The 21,359-nt window shown below is 48.2% G+C and overlaps 1 protein-coding gene across 9 annotated transcripts in view; it reads right to left on the bottom strand.

Annotated features, from left to right (window-relative positions):
- The window catches only part of LOC122369262, a 125,834-nt gene that overhangs the window by 93,964 nt on the left and 10,511 nt on the right, over positions 1–21,359 (bottom strand). For all 9 annotated transcript variants that reach the window (XM_043343859.1, XM_043343862.1, XM_043343860.1 and 6 more), the window contains exons 2-3: positions 12,245–13,487; positions 4,886–4,968 (exon numbers count right to left, since the gene is read on the bottom strand). In XM_043343859.1, coding sequence (XP_043199794.1) covers positions 4,886–4,968; positions 12,245–13,486 — 1,325 coding nt within the window. In that variant the 5' untranslated portion in view covers position 13,487. The remainder of the gene's footprint in view (positions 1–4,885; positions 4,969–12,244; positions 13,488–21,359) is intronic.

Raw genomic sequence — 21,359 nt, 5'->3', positions numbered from 1 at the left:
CGCGGGGCTGGGGGTGGGTAAATTTCCCCCCCCCCTGTTATCTCCCGAACTAATGGTCCGATTTGGAAAATTCAAACGCCAATCGAAAGTCATCACGAACAACTAAAAATATGTACTTAATTTAAAGTTTGAGGTCAAGGTCAAGGTCAGGTCAAGGGTACAATTTGCAAGTTCCTACAGAATCGGCCTTGCACCGTAGTTGCCGAAGAATGGAGTCATGGACTGAGACTGATTGCCCAAAACGTGTTCTTAGGCTACCAAGACAATATTCGTTTCATACCATATCATTCAGAGGTCAAGGTCAAGGTCAGGTCAGGTCAGGTCAGGTCACCAAAAACAAAATATAGAAAAGGGCATGTGCGACGCATGTTTTATGGGTCATTTTACTCATAGAATTCAATAGGCACACTCAATAAGTGATATGGACCACCTCTGGATGAATTTCAGGTCGAGGTCAGGTCAAGGTCAGGTCAAGTGGGGTCAAATTTTGAAGTTGGTTGTTAAGACCTAAAAAGGTGTCTATCTGATGCAGTTTTTCACGGCGAATCGAATGGTGCTATTTTTGTTTCCGTACGAGGTCTAGAACTTCCAAAAAATCATTTTTAAAAAAAAAAATTGTGTGTCATGACGCCATAATTTTCTTAATAACTCCCACATTTTTTAACCGATTCTTCTAAAAATTGGTATGTAGGTGCACATAGACCACTTCTGACATATATTCCGGTTTTTTCGATACACTCAAAATTTGGGTTTTATAATTATTTTCCCAAAAAAGTCAGTATTTTGAAAAAGTTTGGGCCAAAATCCAAAATTTTCAAAAACCGAGATAGCCATTTGATAGACAAAGTAGAATTACGTATAACCTTTTTTGTTACGTCTTGATTCCTTCAAAAATGAAGATGTTAGCGGCGTTTGAAATTTTGCCGTTTTTGAGGCGAAAATGGCGAACATGACGTCACTAAAACGTCAATTTCTCAAAACTTTTCCGACGGATTTCGCTCGAATTTTCAGGGAACGTGTCAAATTGATGTAAGAAAAGGTACTGAAAGTTTGGTGGCGCTGCGCGCCGCCGTTTTTGATATTGCAAAAATTCGCGAGGGTGGGTAAAATTTACCCCCCCCCCCCCAGCCCCGCGCGGCGTACATACAATCGTTCATAAATATCTTTAACACAATCGTCCATCAATATCTTTAACACAAATAACCATTCAATCGAGATGACAATCATTCCCATTTGCATTCATATCTTGGCAAGAAGCAAAACAACGCCCGTTACGCTGTCATTTTCATTGAAACATGTATTCGTGAAAACCTGCTTCCCAACTTCACTCGTTTGATAGAATGTAAATGCATAGTGCTGTGTTTAATAGGTTACTCTCGAATCAATCGAATTAATCGACTATACGACCATTTCTGAATCAGTTATTGTATCAACATTCCACTAGTATAGGAATAAGAATTGCATCAATTATGAGAACTAAGAAAAGTTATCACTAATATGAAATGTCGACCGATATGGTTAGTGACCAGTACAACTCCCGATGTCATCCTCGACATTGATGTCCTAGTGCATATCCCATAGTCCAACCGCAACTGTGATCTTGGGTTCAATGTGTGCGATGAATCCACTCATTACTGTGTGTAGTAACGGCAACTGAGGGAAAAATAAAACGCAATAAGGTACCGAAACGTGCATATCACCGATCTTTTTTGGGCTGGGTAACACTCAAGGCTATATAAACCAGGTAGAACGCTCCCGACGAAAACGTGGTGACAAGCGATAATTAGTTGCCGCGACCCTCACTTGTTCAAGACTATATCCGCAAGCAGCATTTACAAGCTAGCGGAAATCGACCAATCGGCGCTCGGCAATACTCAACGCTGATTGGCCCGATGCTCGTGACGAAATTGCGGGGGACTGCAGCTATTCCCCTATGGCGTTTAATAGAGTAATGACATTTGAAGGGGATTTATATCAGTTTTTACTGGGTTTGAGGCCATTTTTGGGCTTGGATATTCTTTCCGTGACTTTTAACTATGTAATAACGACATTTAATCATGACATCTCTATATACTACCGGTGTCACATCGGCCAAAAAGACCGTAAGTACATGAGGTAGACGGACCACTGCTGATGGGGCCACACATGCCGGCGTATGATCATCGGAGGCCCATGAGGGCTCGACATAGGCCCTTTATGGGTCGGTATAGGCCCACCGGGTCCAGTGCAGGCCTACCAGGGGCCGGTGCTGACCCAACAGGGCCCAGTGGCATATGATGTAAGGCTGTCTAGGGACGTTGAGGGCTCATGGGGGCCATATAGGACCATTAGGGACCACATAAGCCAACCAGGGGTCCATTTAGGCCAATAAAGGCACTTCAGGGAACTTGAAGACGCCATTAAAGAGCCGTGGTGGACCCATGAGGGGACGGCATTGGTCCATCAGGTGCAGTGAGGGGATGTTGTACGGGTTGGGGAACTTGAAGACGCCATTAAAGAGCCGTGGTGGACCCATGAGGGGACGGCATTGGTCCATCAGGTGCAGTGAGGGGATGTTGTACGGGTTTCTCAGTGGCCCATTTGGGCATATCAAAGACCAATTTAGACCCAGCAGGGGGGCTTTGTAGACCTATCAGGGGCTGATGATGGCTCATCAGGGGCCAGCGTTAGTCCATGGGGGAACGGCATATGCCCATCAGAGGTAATTGCGGGCCCAATGATGATGGCCCTTCAACGGCCCCTAATGGATCTACATTGACCCATGTTCCATGATGTGTCATGTATGCCAGGCTTACTCAGACCCCTGATGGACGTTCCCAGCCTCTGATGACCCTATACCGAATCCTGGTGGGGCTCTAAGAGTCTCCAATAACCCTTCGTCAACCCATTATTACCATACGTTTTGGCACTAGGAGCCCCACTTCGGCCGCAGGGCAGTCCGTGCCATGACAGCATGTCATTTCGGCCGATATTACATCGGTAATATTTATTAAAATCATGATTTTATGATGTCATTATATAGCTAACAGTCATAAGAAATATATTTCAACTCGAAAACAGCTCGAAACAGCATATAACCTTAAAGAAACCCCTCCGAAATCCAAAAGCCTACTCGGATCCATAGAGAATAACTGCGGTCCCCCGCAATTTCGTCACGAGCGTCGGGCCAATCAGCGTCGAGTACTGCCGAGCGCTGATTGGTGGATTTTCCGCTAGCGTGTAAGTACTGCTCGCGGAACAAGAGCTCGTCGACAATCCTTCACAAATGTCTGTCACCACTTTTCGTAATGCTTAACAGCCGGAGCGTACCCCCCCCCCCCCCGGTAACACTGAACTAGAAGAGTTGGTCCAACGGATGAGATGAGCACATTCTGTCACCGTTATATCGCTGGCCAGATTGCGGTCGGGCGCTTAGATTTTTTGCGACGTTTGCGTTGGTGTTCGGGCGTTCAATTTTCGCGTTTTTTGCGGTGTTTGCGTTTGGCGGCGGACGGGCGTTTTTCTTTCTTCTTTTTTGCGCCGTTTGCGGTTGGTGGCGTGCGTGCGTGCGATGTGGGCGGTTTTCATTTATTGCGGCGTTGTTTGCGGTTTGCCGCGGTCGGGCGCTTGGATTGTTTTTTTTTTTTTGCAACGTCTTCGTTGGTTTTTCAGGCGTTCATTTTGCGTTTTTTTTTTGCAGTATTTGCGGTTGTCGTAGGGCGGGTGTTTTTGCGGTGTTTGCGTTTGGCGGCGGGCGGGCGTTTTTTTGCGGTGTTTCCGGTTGGTGGTGTGCGTGTGTGCGATGCGGGCGGTTTCATTTTTTTGCGGCGTTTGCGGTGTTGTTTGCGGTGTGCGGCTGCCGGGCGCGCGGTGTTTGCGTTTGGCGGCGAGCGAGCGTTTGTTTTCTTTTATGCGGCGTTTGCGGTTGGTGGCGTGCGTGCGTGCGATGCGGGCGGTTTTCATTTTTGCGGCGTTCGCGGTGTTCTTTGCGGTTTGCGGCTGTCGGGGGCTTGGATTGCTTTTTTTTTGCGACGTTTGCGTTCGTGTTTCGGGCGTTCATTTTGCGCGTTTTTTTGCGGTGTTTGTCTTTGGCGGCGTAACGTTGTTTCCCGTATTTTCACAGATTCATAAATTACGCTGCGCGTAATGCTGTCTCTCTAGTTACTTATGTAAAAATCAAAATGTCTGTATGTATGCATGTATGCAACACATCAGTCACGCTTGGCGGGCTATTGCTCCGGAACGGTGCAGGCTACGGGGGTGAGATTTTCGTGCCGAGTCGGGTGCGTGCAACCATTTGTCGTATTAAATTTTCGACGGGGTGGGTTCGGTGGTTTGCACGTGGCGGGCGCATCGTTGCGGCATTTTGGGCCGCGGCCGGCGCCGATCAGAGAGAACGTGCCTTAGGCTCAGTTTCATCGCTTGCAAAACTGAGTGAAATCAGAGCAGGGAGGTCGTTGACCTTTGACAATGAACACCGGCGCAGGACACGCCCGTCAAAGGGATTCACCAGTAAATTAAATATACTTTTCTTACAATAACACAGCCGCTACTTGGCCGATTGCAATGAAAGATGATATACTTTTACTGGCGTGTGTGCGATGCGGGCGGTTTTCTTTTTTGCGGCGTTTGCGGTGTTGTTTGCTTTAGAGGGCGGCCGCGCGAAGTCCCAACCTTCGGATCCGCTTCGCTACTCGAAAAATGCTGCAGCGGTCCTATTCTTACGCTGTGCGTAATGCTGCGCCTCTATTAAATAATAATAATCAAAGTTCATGACACACCATAATGCATTACACTGTAATCAGTTTCTCACCTATCCAGGCTGAGTGTGAAATCCAACCAGTGTGAGGGAGTCAGTCTGCCGCCCGCGCCGCGAGGCCATGGTCCAAGCGTGCGCGCGACTCACCTTGGCGCGCCGGACGCGGACTGCGACAGGCTCGACTGACGGAGCTGACCATTGACGGCCGTCAGCACGGACGTGATGGGCACCTGTCGGACAGACCGTTAGACAAACAACTGTCAGTCACCCAGTGGCGCAGCCAGGGGGGGTCAGAGGGTCAGCTGATCCCCCCCCCCGAAATTTCTGTCAGGGGCCCGCTAGAGAAAGAGAGAAAGAGAGAAAGAGAGAGAGAGAGAGAGAGAGAGAGAGAGAGAGAGAGAGAGAGAGAGAGAGAGAGAGAGAGAGAGAGAGAGAGAGAGAGAGAGAGAGAGAGAGAGAGAGAGAGATCCTAATCTACATAATCGGACGGGTCCGCTTCGAAAAGTGCCTACTGGGAGTTGGGACACCACGGGTGAGGGTTGGCCTGAGGCCCCCGGTGGATGGGTCCGGGCCCCGGGAGAACGGGCCCCGGAGCCCCGGGTGGACGGAGCCCGGGCCCCCGGGAGAACGGGCCCCGAGCCCCGGGTGGACGGGGCCCGGACCCCCCGGTGGATGGGGCCCAGGCCCTCAGGAGAACGGGCCCGGGCCCCGGGTGGACGGGGCCCAGACTGCGGGTGGATGGGGCCCGGACCCCCGGGTGGACGGGGCCGGGCCCCCCGGTGGATGGGTTCGGGCCCGGGAGTACGGGCCCGGGTGGACGGGCCTGGGCCCCGTTCTCCCGGGGACCCGGCCCCATTCACCCGGGGGCCCGGGCCCCATTCACCCGAGGGCCCGGGCCCTATCCCCACGGGGGCCCGGGCCACGTCCACCTGGGCTCCGAGTCCGGGGCCCGGGCCCCCGGGAGAAAGGGGCCCGGACTCGGAGCCCAGGTGGACGTGGCCCGGGCCCTCGTGGGGATAGGGCCCGGGCCCTCGTGGGGATAGGGCCCGGGCCCTCGGGTGAATGGGGCCCGGGCCCCCGGGTGAATGGGGCCGGGTCCCCGGGAGAACGGGGCCCGGGCCCCGGGTGGATGGGGTCCGGCCCTGGGTGGACGGGGCCCGGGCCCCGGGTGGATTGGACCCGGGCCCCGGGAGAACGGGTCCCGGGCCCCTGGTGGACGGGCCCCGGAGCCCCGGGTGGACGGGGCCCGGGCCCCAGGTGGATGGGGTCGGGGCCCGGGTGGACGGGGCCCGGACCCCCGGGAGAACGGGGCCCGGGTCCCTGGGAGAACGGGACCCGGGCCCCTGGTGGACGGGCCACGGAGCCCCGGGTGGACGGAGCCCGGGCCCTCGGGTGGACGGGGCCCGGGCCCTCTGATGGACGGGCCCCGGAGCCCCGGGTGGACGGGGCCCGAGCCCCGGGTGGACGGGGCCCGGAGCCCCGGGTGGACGGAGCCCGGGCCCTCGTGCGGACGGGGACCAGCCCCCTGTGGATGGGGCCCGGGCCCTCCGGGTGGATGGGGCCCGCTAGGGTGAACCACTTGCTCCGCAACGCGAATAAGGGATATTTTCGATCGGTGGGCGTTTGGTTGGTCTTGTGTCCGTGGGTCATGTATACATTTCGGTCGGTTGTCTTTTGACGGCTAAGCATTTTGGTTTGGAAAAAACATCCATCGCATCGAGGTGCACATCGCAATCGCAAAAACTAAAAAATATGCACGAATGTGCCCCCACTCCCAGGCAGTGCGTACACGAACCTGCCCCACAACGTTATTTGTAATATATTTCAAAATTTCTTGTTGAGAAAATGACACTTTTTCAACAAACAAGTTTGCAGCATTTCCGTGAATAGAGTGAGCTTCTTCGCCCCCAATTTTGGAAAGCTGAACCACATTTCCGAGTCAGGATCACGAAAATGGATGATATGAGAAAAGTTTGCAAAGCTCAAGAATATTACAAATGTGCGTTTTTATCAAGCATAACAGGTACAGTGTTGTCTTCTACGGTGAACGAAGGGCGGCAATGATAGGCATATTTCCATAATTTACCCTGAGCTCGTGCCAAGGGCGGATCCAAGGGAGGGGGGCCAACGGGGCCATGCCCCCCCCCCCCCAAGACGGTCAAAGGGGGGCCATACTATCTTTTGGCCCCCTCCCCAAGACATACAGGGTGTCTCAAAAAAGTGTCACGGTTTTGAACATCTCCCATTTCCTAGCTACATGACCAACATCGTTCAAATTTTCCAGATTTAGTGGCAATATTATGACATTTTGTGTGGCAGAATTTCAAGTTCCTAAGCAAAATGGTTTTTGCACCAGAACAAAAAATAAAAAAACTCAATATTGGGCGCTATAGGAGATGGTATACGTCACAGTCTGCCGACGATTTCGGTAAGACTCCGGCTTTTGCCTGTTGCATCCAGCAACATGCTCGTCAGTAATTATCTACAACTATTAGAGACCAAAAACGTCACGCAAAACAGACAATGGAATTGCAATCACCCATTAGTCTCAGAACAGCGCCGTTGCCATGCCTGACTCTTCCGTCAAAAGCTGCAGTCGCTGACACCGAGCAAAGGACTTGTGACACACTGCCACATTGCGCACACCCAGAAGCTGTGCACGTTTGAGTAGGAATTTTAAAACTGTCCATCAGCTATCCTTTCTTCTCTTTATGTGTTTCGGAACAAAACCGAGTAGAGGATTTTGCCTCAAAGATGAAGCCGTCGACTGTCGAGGCATGGAAACTCGCGTCGTCTGAAAATCAATCAGTGTTGATCGTTGCCCATGTTTGTGGCCAGGGGCGGATCCAGCATTTTGCCAAGGGAGGGGCTATTCCGAATCGGGGGCCCCCCATCGATGGGGGCCCTACCTACCCCCAAAAGTTTAAGCCTGGATTTCGTCCACTTTATTTTTGGGGGCCCCCTATCATGCTTTTTTTGCAAAAAAAAAAGAAAATGAGAAAGTCGCCCGGGGGGGGGCGCTATAGTCCCTATCGCCCCCCTGGATCCGCCCCTGCTAGGAGGCCTTGTATGTGAACTAGGAAGCCCTCTGTGATAGCTAGGAGGCCCTCTGTGCAGATGCGAGCGCAGGCCCTCAGTACAGACTTGGAGACCCTTTGTGTGGATGCGAGTGGAGGCCCTCTGTGGAGATTAAGAGGTCCTGTGTTGGCGAAGAGGATATCTGTGCAGGCTTGGAGTCCCTCTGTGCAGGATAGGAGACCTTCTGTGTGAGTTAGGAGGCCCTCTGAGTTGGCTAGGAGGCCCTTTGTTCGGATGCGAGTGGAGGCCTCTGTGTAGGCTAAGAGATTTTGTGTTTGTTAGGACATCTGTACAGGCTTGGAGGCCCTCTGTGCAGGTTAGGAGGCCCTGTAAAAGTGGTCATCTCTGTGAGTATAAGAGACCTCCAAGTTATGAAAAGCTTTACCAATCTTCTAACAAAGAAGTCTTCTCAGCTAGTCCTCTAAGAAATAACTAAGTGGGTAGGTTAAAAAAAAAACTCATCGGATTTCGGCCACTTTATTTTCAGGAGGCCCCCTTTTCAGCTTTTTAACTTTTTATTTTATTTTTGAAAAAAAAACGGCCAAGGGGGGGGCCATGGCCCCCATGGCCCCCCCCCCCTTGTATCCGCGCCTGTTTGTGGCTGTGCTTCAGCTTGCTGCTGTGCTCCAGACAGCAGTTGTACGCGGTGTTCTTACTTATAAAGGTTTCAAAAATGTATTGCTGAGCTTGTTTCTGGATTCATGATCAGGCGAAAGGGGCCAGACTCTTCAGGATCGACGGCAGGCTGTGACCTATCATCTCCTACAGCACGAAAAATGAGCTTTTTTATTTTTTTGTTCTAATGTAAAAACTATTCTGCCTAGGAACTTGTAATTTTACCACATAAAATGTCAAAACGTTGCCACTAAATCTAGAAAATTTGAATGATGTAGGCCTTATGGTAACGAAACAGGAGATGTTCAAAACCGTGACACTTTTTTTGAGACACCCTGTAAGTCAAGAAAACTAAAAAATAAACATTCTCAAAGTTCCTATGCTGAAAAAGTTAAAAACTGCAATATTGCTTTGATGATTGAGTGACCTTGGGGCAAAGGTGAAAACTCTGCCAACCAGAGTCAAAATGGCCTGTGCCGGCGACGGTTAACATGTAGTAGAAATCGACATGATATCACATTGTTATTCGCATTCATAGGCACGTGTTCTTTATTGTGTACTGGTTGGTTTTAATTGCAAATTTGTTGGAAAATAAGATTGTCATTAGGCACTTTTTTCAGAAAAGGGTATTTTCAACGTTCGCCATGGCCAAATGTGTGATTCTTGTCAGAAAACTGAGGAATGATCATAACAACACTGAGTATAATCAACTTCAGCTTGAGAGATTTCAGAAGCTTCTTAACCCGCGCCCCAGTGGCGGTCTCAGCCAACTTCGCCCTAGTGGGGGGGGGGGGGGGCATATGTTACCACCCACCTCTAACTCAAAAACTAAGAGGGCTATAAAGACGCGGTAAAAAGCAGTCGATAGCTCTCAATGCGTACGTTTGAAAGTATTTCAGTCATTTTTCACCTTAGAGCAATATTGGGGTCACCAGTGACCAGAGGTCATCATAGGTCAAAATTTGCCAATTGTCATTATATTTTTCAGAAAACATGCCGCTATCTCAGGAACTATGGTAGCTAGAAAAACGCATGGAAGAGCAAACGATAGCTTTTGAACTCTTCTTTTGAAAAGGTGATTATCAATATTGACCTCAGGTCAACGGTTTAGCCTCCAGAGGGCAAAAACTCCAAAAATAGCTGTTTTTACGAAGTGTCTTTCGACAATAACTTTCGACTACAAAAGCCACGACATTTCTATTGCCAGAATCGTGTTCCCCTCGCCGAGACGCGTCGAATGAACTATAATTTGACCTTGAAAGGTCAACTTGAAAATTTGACCTCAGGTCAAGGTCATGACCTTACCGGAAAAGGTCATGTTGCATATCAGTCGATGTGTCTCAACAAGACAAACACAATGAGACCATCCCCAGCGTTCTATCTCTTTCCAATCGCGAGTTATTGGCAAAAAACTGTTTGTAGCCTCAAGTGACCTCAGATGACCTGTCTAGAGGCTATCAGCAAAATTAAATGACACCTTGGTCATCACGAGTGGACTAAATCATTGTGATTCTGAAATATTTGGACTGTTCCGATGCGTACACACGGATCTAGAGGCATTTTCATTTTTCTCCATTGACTTGTAATGGAAGGGTCACACCACTGACCTGACCTTAGGTCACGGGTATAAAAAATCCGAGATATACAAATTCTAGGCGCACATAAGAGCATGCAATCCACCAAGTTTAAAACCTTTCTGACAAACACTGCAGGCTGGACATGATTGCAAACTTTTTTAGGCTTGGTCAGTTAACTTGACCTGGTGACCTGACCTGGCATGACCTGGGGTCAAAAATTTCACACATTGTCCAAAATTGATGTACCAAAAGCTACCCCAAGCGGCGCGGCGCTACGCGCCGCGGTTTTTTATTTACACGCAAAAAACGCGACAGGGTGGTAACATATGCCCCCCCCCCCCACTGGGGCGAAGGTAAAGCTTAATAGCTGAAGCTTCTTCATAGTTCGTTAACACTATTAACCAGGAGCTTTCTTGTCTCATGCCTGAATGTATATGGATTTAAACCTCGCCCGCATTGGCGTTTTGTCAGCCACGAAGGTATAGGGGGGGGGTCCGTTGCCCCCATTGCCGTTTGGCCGCTGATCGAGCTAGAGCTTCACGAAAAAAAGAGCGTGCTGCCCGTGACGAGAGGAGGACGATGATGCCCAATTTAAGGTCCTAGGTCATTGGTTCATGGTTGACCTTCCAGGTCAGGTCAATGACCCAAAAGTCGGGAAAATTGGGACCTGTTAGAGCGTCGTAAGTGTGGCTGAGCTTTTTCGGGGTGCTGATCACGAATATCGTGTTAGTGTTGATCCCAGAAGATGTCTTCATGCATTTAGGCCAGGTCGGGTCAGGTCAACCAGTAGTGGTCCTGCCGGGTATTCGTAGTACGTGTCAACCGCCTCTGACAGCTTCGTAACATGTTACGAAGGCACCAAAAGTACTTCGTAAATGTTCAAATGGTTGCTGAATTCGAGTTCAGCTCCAAAAACTAGCATAGAAACATGTAAAACTCGAAAAAGTGAACTGAGGTCATCAAAGGTCAATGACCTGACCTGACCTTCAGGTGACCTTCACACCCATCCAAATGCATGGGACCAACATCATATCACATGTTTGAACGCTTGAAACCACGAAAAGACTGCAAAGCGCGGCTAATACGAGCCAACATACGCCGAATCGCGATCCCGGCCAAACATGGTCTCGAGAAATAGGTCACAGGTCAAAGGTCACTCGGGTCAGGGTAATTAAAGTTTTAGGGTAGATGCAAAATTGATCAACTCGAGGGTACTGAAAGTTTCGTCGCGATTAGCCGTTTTTACGCGAGTTATTCGCGAAGAACCGAGGGGGGTGGGGTCTGTTCGACCCCTCCCCTCTATACGGGCGAGGGTTAACAGAGGAAGACACAATTTCCCCTTACCTGTACTTATTTTTGAAGTGTTTCAAGCGTCATTTTGAGAAGGTGCTTTATTCAGTTAGGGGGTGCATGTGCACCCCTAAAACCCCTAATGCTCCATCATATGTCACTAACTAAACCCACTATTTGAAGTTATACTTAATGCCACATGCCACATGGGTAGGTGGTCATGGGCGCGGGAGCTGGGGGTCAGTGGGGGCAGCCTGCCCCCACAACTCTGGGGCCGTGGGGGCGCTGCCCCACAACTCTTCATAGTGCTAGGAACCGTCGGGGCAGCTTGCCCTCCCTTAATTAGCGGTTGTGGGTCACAAAGGAAAACTAAAGGGAAGAAAACATTTAAGAAAAAAATCCCCCTCTTTGCCTGGCTTGAAAGCTCATGTGGAAGATTTAAAACTTTATTCTACGTTACCAAAAAGGAAGTTCCTTGACTCAGCTGAGACAAAATATCACACTTTTTGCAAATGTTTTCGTTTCGTTTTTTTTTTTTTTCGATGAAAAGGCGAAGGGTGAAAAATAAGTGGCCTAAAACCGGTGAGAAAACTAGATTTGGGGGTACCCTATGTTTGGCTAGTCCCAACCGGTTGCCCCCCCCCCCCCCCCAAGACGGCCGGCTGGATCCGCCCTTGGCTCGTGCAGTCACTAGTGTTCCCATAAACTGCTGAAAACGAATGTGCCCCATGCACGAATGTGCCCCACTCTCCCCTACATATTGAAAAGACTTCGCTTCGCTCGCTCGCACGTTCCTAATCAAAACCCTATCGGCTAACCACCCACTCTTTTGTTGAAGGGCCGTACATTAACCGGATCTTTTCATTCCATGTAGCATACATTACGCGACCGATTACGTACTTCGCTTACATGCTGAATAATAAATAGTGTACGGTCATAATCTTACCCCGTTGGTGAGAAGCAGCTGGCCGTACGTGGTGTTGGAGCTGGCCGTTGCGGCTGCAGGTGTCCGCTGCTGCACAGCTGCAGAGCCAAGCCGACCCGACGCCCACTGGGCCATCTGGGAGCGTGAGGCCGGTGGGGCGGCTGCGCTGGCCACAGGCGTCGCCGTTGTCTGGCGCGAGACGGTGACGCGGCCGGCCGTCGCTGAGACGGGCGTCACCTGGCTGCTGCTCGGCGGCGGCTGGCACTCCCAGAAACTCGGCTTTGGTTGGTTGGTCAATTTGAACTCAAAGCGCTTAATCGGCCACCATGTCTGGAACTGAGTTCCACTTGGAAAGTGACGTTTCACATCATCTAAGCTCACAACGTCGCACGTGTCACTCTGGAATAGTTCGCTGCGGATGCCCTGCACTTTGCAGCACAGTTTCAGGTACGCCAGGTCCCAACCAGTCAATTGTTCCGCCTTGTGTTTTAGATGCTCTGTCTCACCCTCGAAGTAGAAAAGTGGCACGAAACGCACATCACGTTTTTCACCATTCACTGTGACGCGTTTGATGGTAAATGGCACCACCGATTCACCGTTAATGCGCAGGAAGCCACATCTGTCGTCGGGCTTACTCTGCATGTTTACCATCTTTCGTTCGCACAAAGCCAGAAAATCGGCAAATTGTCGGGCATCATCAACGCGCACTATACAGTCTTTGGGCGTGAAGGCCTCACGTCCATAGAAATACTCACAGTGACGGTAGTTGATTTCGTTCAACAATTTGGCCTCGTTTTCTGTCACAAAGTAGCTTTTAATAGAGGTACAGTTGCACACATCCATGGGCAGCTTCTGCAGGTATAGACTGAGCAGCATCTTCTCCACCGCACGCACTGGACAAAACCGCTCTCCCTTACGGAATAGGCAAGGCAGAGGGTGCTGACCCACCACCGACCAGCCAAAGCGCATGCGCACACTGTCCGTGTCGAGCAGTTGTGACGCCAGGTCGGCCGATCCCCGCTTCCCTTGGCTCCCGTCGCGAGCGGTAGCAAAAAAGCTGGTGATGTTGGTCTGGCCAGCAGGCCGTTGTCGCAGCTGGTGCTGCTGCGGCCGCTGCGCCTGCAGCTGCTGCTGCTGCAGCAGCTGCTGCGCCGCCTTCTGCCGGTGCTGCTCCACCATTCGTGCCGCAAGCTGGTTGATCTCATCATCGTCGGCTCGAGGCTCCTGTTTGACCCTAGCAGCAGGAACAGCAGTTGTCTCCATTCTGTGGACACCGAAAACCTTGTATTAGTTGGTAAATCAACTAGTATAGACGCTCTTTTATTTAACTCCACATCCGTTCTCAATAAACTTCCGGGAAACAAGTAAGCTCCCTTTCAAAATTGTCCAGTCATCCGATCCTGATCAGATATGCGTGTTCCTAGGCTTGTTCTGACATTGCTTCATCTGTCAAGGCAGACAAAATTGAGAAAAATGACTGTATGAAACCGTATCAAACTGTATCAGAAAGGCTGTACGGCCCTCCAGAAAGAGTGGTTGGTTAGCCTATGTGCTTTTGGTGTAATAACTTTGAATGACAGAGACACACCTGTAATATGACTCAATAGAAATGAGGAGGGTTCGTGCACACACTTCGGCAATGGTTTTCAACTGCCATTAGACGTATTCATCAATGCAGATCGCTTATTGTGATGCTGACATCCAACCACTTAACCCTCGCCCTGGCAGGGGGGGGGGTAGATGCGACCCCCCCCCCCCTAAGGTTTTTCGAAGATAGCGTAAAAACGGCGGCTTGGCACAGTCTATGGGGCAACCTTTTTACATATGACCTGAAAATTTCAGGTCCGAGTGACCTTGGGTCAGGTCACCAGGTCAGAAAAACCGGTACAAGGTCATGGTCAAATTTCAATTTTCTTTTTGCACCTGTCCAACTCACAGTTTTGGACTGATTTTCTTCAAACTTTCAGGGTGTGCTAGGTTCACCGAGTTCTATAACATATAGTTCGGGTTTTTTGATGTCACTGACCTGAGGTCAGTTAGAGGTCATTACGTCTAATGTTAACCCTAGAACGCCTAGGGGGGGGGTTGTATCAACCCCCCCCCCCCTGAGGTTTTTGGGAAATAGTGCAAAAACGGCGGCGCGCAGCGCCGCCAAATTTTGGGTACCTTATGGGGCAAACCTTGCGCATCTTTTGATGAAAAAAATTTGACCGGGTCATGTCAGGTCACGGAGTTATGACGTCACAAAGGGAACAGCCTCCGGCCGGATTTTCACAAACTGAGTGCCAACGCCCGAGGTTTCCTGCCGGTGGTACGGACATCGGTTGATGGATCGTGATGAAACTTCCCATGCATGTTGGGGCAAGTATTGGCTATCATATATGGTATAAGAAACTTGACCGGGTCAGGTCAGGTCACGGAGCTATGACGTCACAAGAGGAACAGCGTCCGGTACTATTTTTGAAAAGCGCCCGAACCACTATTTTGCTAATTCTTGTCACCTCAAAGGAAATATGCAGCAATATTAGCTTCTATAGGGAGCAAATGGACCTCCCAAATCCAAAAATACAATCAGATTTCAAAAATTTAAATTTTGATTTTTCGAATTTCTGCCGCCGACTGTGACCTTGCCGACTTCCGGCGCTCCCAACGCGCCATTTTTAGAGCTAGGGAAACGAAATACATACCAAACGATAGAGAATTGATCAAGGAACACGATAGTGAAGGTTTCAAGTCGATATCTCCCACCGTTTTGCCGCAATCGCCGCGGAAAGTTGAAAAAAGTCTATTTTTCCGAAAATTTGACCTTTGACCGGTCAAAAGTAGGTCAAATGTTGACCTAGGACCAAAAAATATACCACCAATCGCGAGATCTCGTTGAGAGCCATCCGTTTGTTTTTTCCGCTAAGCTCTACGACCTTCCGTTTCGAAACGCCAGGGGGGGGGTCGTAACAACCCCCCCCCCTGGTCGTTCGTGTTATGAGAAATGGCCTGGTCGTGCGAGGGTTAAGCCTATAGGAAAATACTAAATTCGGAAAATACTGGAGATATCCGCTTCGTTCTATCACTTTTGTGCTTTGAAACCACAGTACTTAACAGCAGGTCACTTGGTGCTTCTTTGTTTGGTGTACTTATCCACGGGTCAGGTCAAGAGGTCAACTGAGGTCAAATGACGTTTTTGCCAATAACTTTGCACATAATGACGCCAGAGCTTAACCCGCGCCCTGGTGGGGTCTGTTTTTAACGCGACCTGGTGGGGGGGCTATTTTTTGCCCCCCCCCCCCCCCCCCCCCCCTCGTACCTCCGAAACTACCGGACGGATCCGCAAAATTCAAACGGCGTTCGAAAGGCCTGTCAAATTTATCGAAGGAAACCAAATTTCATTGACCTCGGGGTCACCGATGACGTCACAGGTCAGGTCAAAGATGAAATGTTTCACCGTTCACGGGTCATCTAGGGAATGCGCTATAACACCGAAGAAAACGCATTTTGTCGAGAATCAGCGATAGGGAGTCAGTTGCCTAGTACATATGTTGCTAGGCAACTGCGATAGTACATAAGAGGTCACTGACATTACCAGGTCAGGTCACAGGTCAGGTCACCAAGGGTCACAGGTCAGGTCACATGAACCTAACTTTAGGTACTAAGGTTGTGCGATGCATGTTTTATTGCCAATTTTTCATTTCCAACTCAATTGTGTTGGGTATAAGACTATCAGGTACGGCTTAGGTCACTTTCTGGTGAAGGTCAGGTCAAGGTCAGGTCAAAAAAGGTCAAATTTTAAAGTTGATAGTTTTGCGTAACATGGGTATTGATTCGATGCAGCTCGTCACGGGGAGTCTAATGGTGGTCTTTGTTTTGCGCTACGGGGTCTAGAATTGCTAAAAATTGAGTTTGAAAATTTGAGGTCATCAATTTTGAACCGTTTTTCGCTATAACTTCGCCAAAAAAAAAGAGTTATCAATCTCAAAGTTGGTATGTGGATAGAAGGCGGTAAGGACTATCACATGTATTCCCGTTTTTGCGAAATTCAAAAAACTTTTTGAATTTTTCGGCTATTATATTAAAAAAAAAATCTATCTTTTTATTTTTTGGGGTCAAAATCCAAAAATTTCAAAAATCCGAGATAGCAGTTTTGTAGCCCTGTCAATTCTACAGCTTTTATGTCTTTATCGTTTTTCTGTATTTGCAAAGCTATAGGCCTGACAGCTCTTCCCGCGAAACCCTTTTTTGGGTCGAAAACGGCAGAACATGACGTCACTCTGACGTCATTTCCGGCCAACCTATCATAGCCTTTGGAAAATTTTCTGGTCACAATGTGTAACATTGATGTCCGGGAGGGTACTGAAAGTTTGGTGACGATGGGCGCAGCAGTTCTGGAGATATATCGAAAAGTCTGGAGGGGGGCAAAAAATAGCGCCCCCCCCCCCACCACCAAGGCGCGGGTTAACAAATGGTGTCATTGTGTTCCTTGTGATCAGACGAATCGAATGATATGCGATATGATGCAATTTGGTTAATTTGAACTTAATTAAGTTAACTTAAAATTTAAGAAAAACTTTAAGTACACTTCAGCAAGCCAAAAAGTAAGCCATTCGACGCGCCTTGACGTGCTGAGTTCAGTGGTGCTTTTCTTTTTGCGCTATCTTAATTAGATCAAAAGTTATAAGCGAAAAACTTTTGACCTGTTTTTAGCAAAAATTTTACATTTATACCCCCCAAAACCCCCCTAAATATTGACCTAGAGCAACCAAATTTGCACAGGGACGAGAACTCCAGGGGGCCCACCTACCTATCAAATTTGGTGTTTCTAGGTGCTATAGGAGCCAATCGCGAGGGGGGTCGCATCGACCCCCCCCCCCCCTGCCCGGCCGTGTTATGAAAAATGCCCTGCCAGAGCGAGGGTTAATACCTGGAGGGCCGTACCTTTTTAAAACCTATCAATTTACCCAAATTGTTCAAATTGCCCCACCTGTTCAAATTACCCCACCCTACCCTACTGATTTTGTGTCTGGAACACAGGGTATCTAGGAGACTTGTGCCTTTTGGAATCTGTTCAGAGCAATCGGAGACAGAGATCGCGTCAGTTGAGACACTTATATACCACTTTTACCATGAGATTTTTACCTGGAATAGCAGTTTTGTAGCTTGAGCTGAGACTAGCAAAAATCAGGAGCTTTTACGTCCTAAATATCACCCTAGGCAAAGATATTCCATTTCTCGCTCTAAAAACAGTGCCTTGTAGAGGAATGTGGTGCTTTGTAGAAGAATGCCGTAAAGCAGTCACCTGCTGCTGAGGCTAAGCTCAGCCAATGAGCGTGCAGTTGCTTTTGAACGTCACAATATGATTGGTCAAAGCGTGATAAGCTTCCGCGCCACCACGAAGTATTTATTTAGCCTCTACAAGATATCGATCAGATACCAACTTTTTGGGACACCGATACCAACCCGATGCCAACTTGGTATTCAATATTTCAAGGCTAATGCATTTGGTATTAAAGGGACTATCCCACCTTTAACATGGGGTTTGAGTTGAGATACCTAGCCAAGTTTGCGGCGAGGTTCAGAAACCACTATCTATCTAGGTTGCAACCCCGCGGCCTCTTGGTGTTGAAGAAATTCGTTCCCTTCATTTGAAAATGGGCCTTGTGCAAGGCCCTATCTTCAACATGGAGCGACCGTTAGTGTGACGTCACCTCGTTTAGTCATTCTGATTTAAATGGGTTTGTTCGTTGAAAAATCGCTTAAAACTTGGTCTGAACTTTGTTGTGGTGCCTACAGAGTAAAAAGAATCAGCTTTATGACAGTAATGTGGCCTGGGGAAGGAGGTAATTTTGGGCTGTGACGTCACATATTTGAAAGTTTGTGTTTGGAATATGGGAAGCCTAAGATGTTTAATGAAAAATAAATGCCAGAACCGTGTTCCTGGTCATCCAATCTATAAAGTCGGGCACAATTTAACTGGTTTTAACAACATTTTAGAAGGTGGGATAGTCCCTTTAACTATTCTGTTGGTATTGTGAACTGTCCCTAATGTAAAAGAGGCTGTGAATTTGGTAAAAAAAAAAAACTTGGTATTTTCCTGAGTTTACCATGTTGGTTCGGTTTCGATATTCTTCCGCTATTTTTTTGGTATTTGCTTGAAAATGTTATTGTTTAGCTGGCACATGGTTGAATGCTGATGGAGATAACCGTACTTCCAGCTCTTCGTTTATTCGAGAAGCTTTCGGAAGCTATACTGCTTCGTCAGCTCGTTAAAAACTAAAATACAGTGAGATACATATACACAATCTGAGTCCTTTCGCTTCAAAGTTCGAACACATAAATGACGCATACCATACACAATATATCACAGAAATCACTTTCACACAAATTCAAAAATACGTCTCGTTTCGTCGCTTCGTTCGCACCATCAGTTCCGCAACACTATTCAAAACGCATTCACAGCACACCTGGTTTTGTGTTGAGAAGTGTTTGCGTTTGTTTTTGCTATAAAAATGCCCTCTTTGATTTTTCGCTTCTTCCAGTTAGCCTCCTCGTACGCCAGAATTTTGACCCCACCCACTGAATGTCATGAACCGACTCCAAAACATGCTTTGAGATCCCTGAGTGGTTCTCGTCGCCGTTTCTGATGGCTCTTTTGTGCTCCCTCTCTCGTGTTTTTAAACTTCTACCGGTTTCTCCAATATATACCGTAAAGTGGGGCTATTTGAAACAGATTTTACTGTTTTTGTCCTCTCTCTTCAAAACAGATGATATTTCGTATAGCATGTAAATTGCAAAACCGTAGCTCTCTGTAACCGCTTTCCAGTGTGGCCAAATTGGTTTAGCGTTAGGGGGAGGATGTATAAAAAAGTCGCATGAGGATGTCACTCACTATTTTCAGTCGGGTGTCAAGTGTTAACTGTGTCCATGGATACTCTTTACTCAGGTGTTCTCAGGTGTATTTCATGCACAGACCTAGTCGGGTGCATGGGTGGAGAACCTGCCCCGGCCACCCCGGCCGTGGCCGGGGTAACTTTCAGCCTACCCCGGCGCGGCCGGGGTAACTTTTCTACTCTTGTAAATCCTAAAAGCTGTCTCCATACGAGAAAAGAAAACTCACGCTCTTCGAATGTTGACTTCCATGGGCGTAATATTGCAAATCAGGTAGGTATTTACCATTTACTTAACTTGCCATAATCTCCAACCCTAAGACCCGCGTGTGGTCGCCAATGCCAAGATTGCTCTCAAATCCTGTTCAGTTTCGAAATTTTGGCGCGCCTTCGGCGCACTTTTTCAAAACTACTGCTTGACCTCATTGCCTCCAACTGACCTGCCACCAACCGCAACCACACCCGTTTATGAGCGTACCCGTCAGGGTGCTCATAAACACCGAGCGGCCATCATGCTTCGAACTCGGACTGTTGTAACCGGGCCGCGTGCTCTCGCCACGCGGAATCCAACGCTCTAGCAACTGAGCTACGAGACCGGGACCGGTCGATATTCCTGGATCGACTCCCTGTTTGTATTATAAGAGCCGCCCAACATTGAAAAAGGATACGCCCGTGGATGTCAGTGACCTATTTTAGTGCTTTGCTTGGTTCGATCTGTCAATTTCTCTGTAAAGCTTCTACTATGGTGAGTTGTCTTTTTGTAGCTATTTTGAGACACAATAAAAAGCTGAAAACGCAACATTTAGGTACTCAAAATGGCATATGGTTTGGTTTGGGTTCGGTGTGAAATTGGAAGTTTAAGTAAAAAGAAATAATAATTTAAAAGGAAATTGCCTTTTCGATCATTCCAAAAATGTTATGAATAATACGGTGTCGGATACAACGCTCATCCTTGAGCAAACACAGCACCCTATTCCATGCGTCAGAATAGGGGTTTGATGATGACCGTTGAGAACAACGTGAGTATATCGTCTTCCCGCGACTATCGGTCGCCGGCCGGGGTAACTTTTTCAAACATTCTCCACCCATGGTCGGGTGCATGCATTACACTTGAGTTGAATTGAATCGAGTGATTTCATATCCTGTGAGTGTTGCTCCACAGTGCCTATGCAAGTGTTAAGGTGAGTACGTAAGGTGTTTGCCATGAAAGATGCTTCTTTTTACTCACTGTCTGTGTGCTAATTTCTGTGAATATGGTGTTTGATTCATCAGCAGAGGCTGTTACAAGAAGTTGTGTTTTTTGCTTGATGAGCTCGCCTTGTTTTGACTACTACCCCCAGAAGGACTTTTGCACGTATAAATTGTTTTTGGCCTCTTTTTTAAAAAGCATCAGGGTGTTCAAAGCCACCCCAACCGGCACGAGAAATTGCACACCTACTGAGATAAATGATGAAAAACACAGACTGTTCAAAGTCACCCCATTGCGTGTGACTTTGAACACCAGACATTTTGTTTTTTAAATGGGAAATGGCTATACCTAATTTTTTGTTGACACCGTGGATGGATAAGGCCAGACTCAGCCCACAAAATAGTCCATGTTTCACATTCCTCTCCACAGTAGTTTTCAAGAAATTCACCGATAAGTCTCAAAACTGTCCAAAGTCGCCCCGTTTTACGGTACCATGCAATCTCTGAGATTCTGCAAAAACGTTCGTAGCTCTGAACTTTATGGGCCTGTTCCAGCGCCTCCAGTAGAAATTCTTGACTGGAGGCTCTACCAGAGGTTTCACTGGAGGCGCTGGAAGGCAATCTGCAGATTTCTGGAGATTGGCATCATAGATACCAAAAGAATGACGATTGTTCTCTCTTGAAATGCAAAATTTGTTTTCAATTTTATTAAGAAAGATTAACAAAATTATAGCAATGTAATTTTCTTTACATTCAAGTTGTAAAATAATCAGTCAAAATTCCTTTGTTTACATTCGTGATTGTCACATGTGCGCCATAATTGTAGACCAGAACCTCCAGAGAAATTTGGACCTCCCAACTCTCTGGAAGCTACTGGAGGTTTCTGGAGCTTTGGCGAGAGCTTTCTGGAGCTTTCTGGAGGCGCTGGAACGATCTCTGGAGGATTCTAGAGCTTTCTGGAGGTTTCTGAAGGTTTCTGGATGCGCTGGAACAGGCCCATTCGGTACAGAACATCCTGAACGTCCTGACTATCCGGCATTTCCTGTACTGAACGTCCGGGATTTCCTTGACTG

This window comes from Amphibalanus amphitrite, unplaced genomic scaffold (assembly GCF_019059575.1).
Source record: "Amphibalanus amphitrite isolate SeventyFive unplaced genomic scaffold, NRLGWU_Aamphi_draft 001021F_arrow, whole genome shotgun sequence".
In the NCBI taxonomy this organism is placed as follows: domain Eukaryota; kingdom Metazoa; phylum Arthropoda; class Thecostraca; order Balanomorpha; family Balanidae; genus Amphibalanus; species Amphibalanus amphitrite.
Note: the sequence above shows the minus strand (reverse complement) of the source record. Positions and strands in the feature narration are given on the sequence as shown.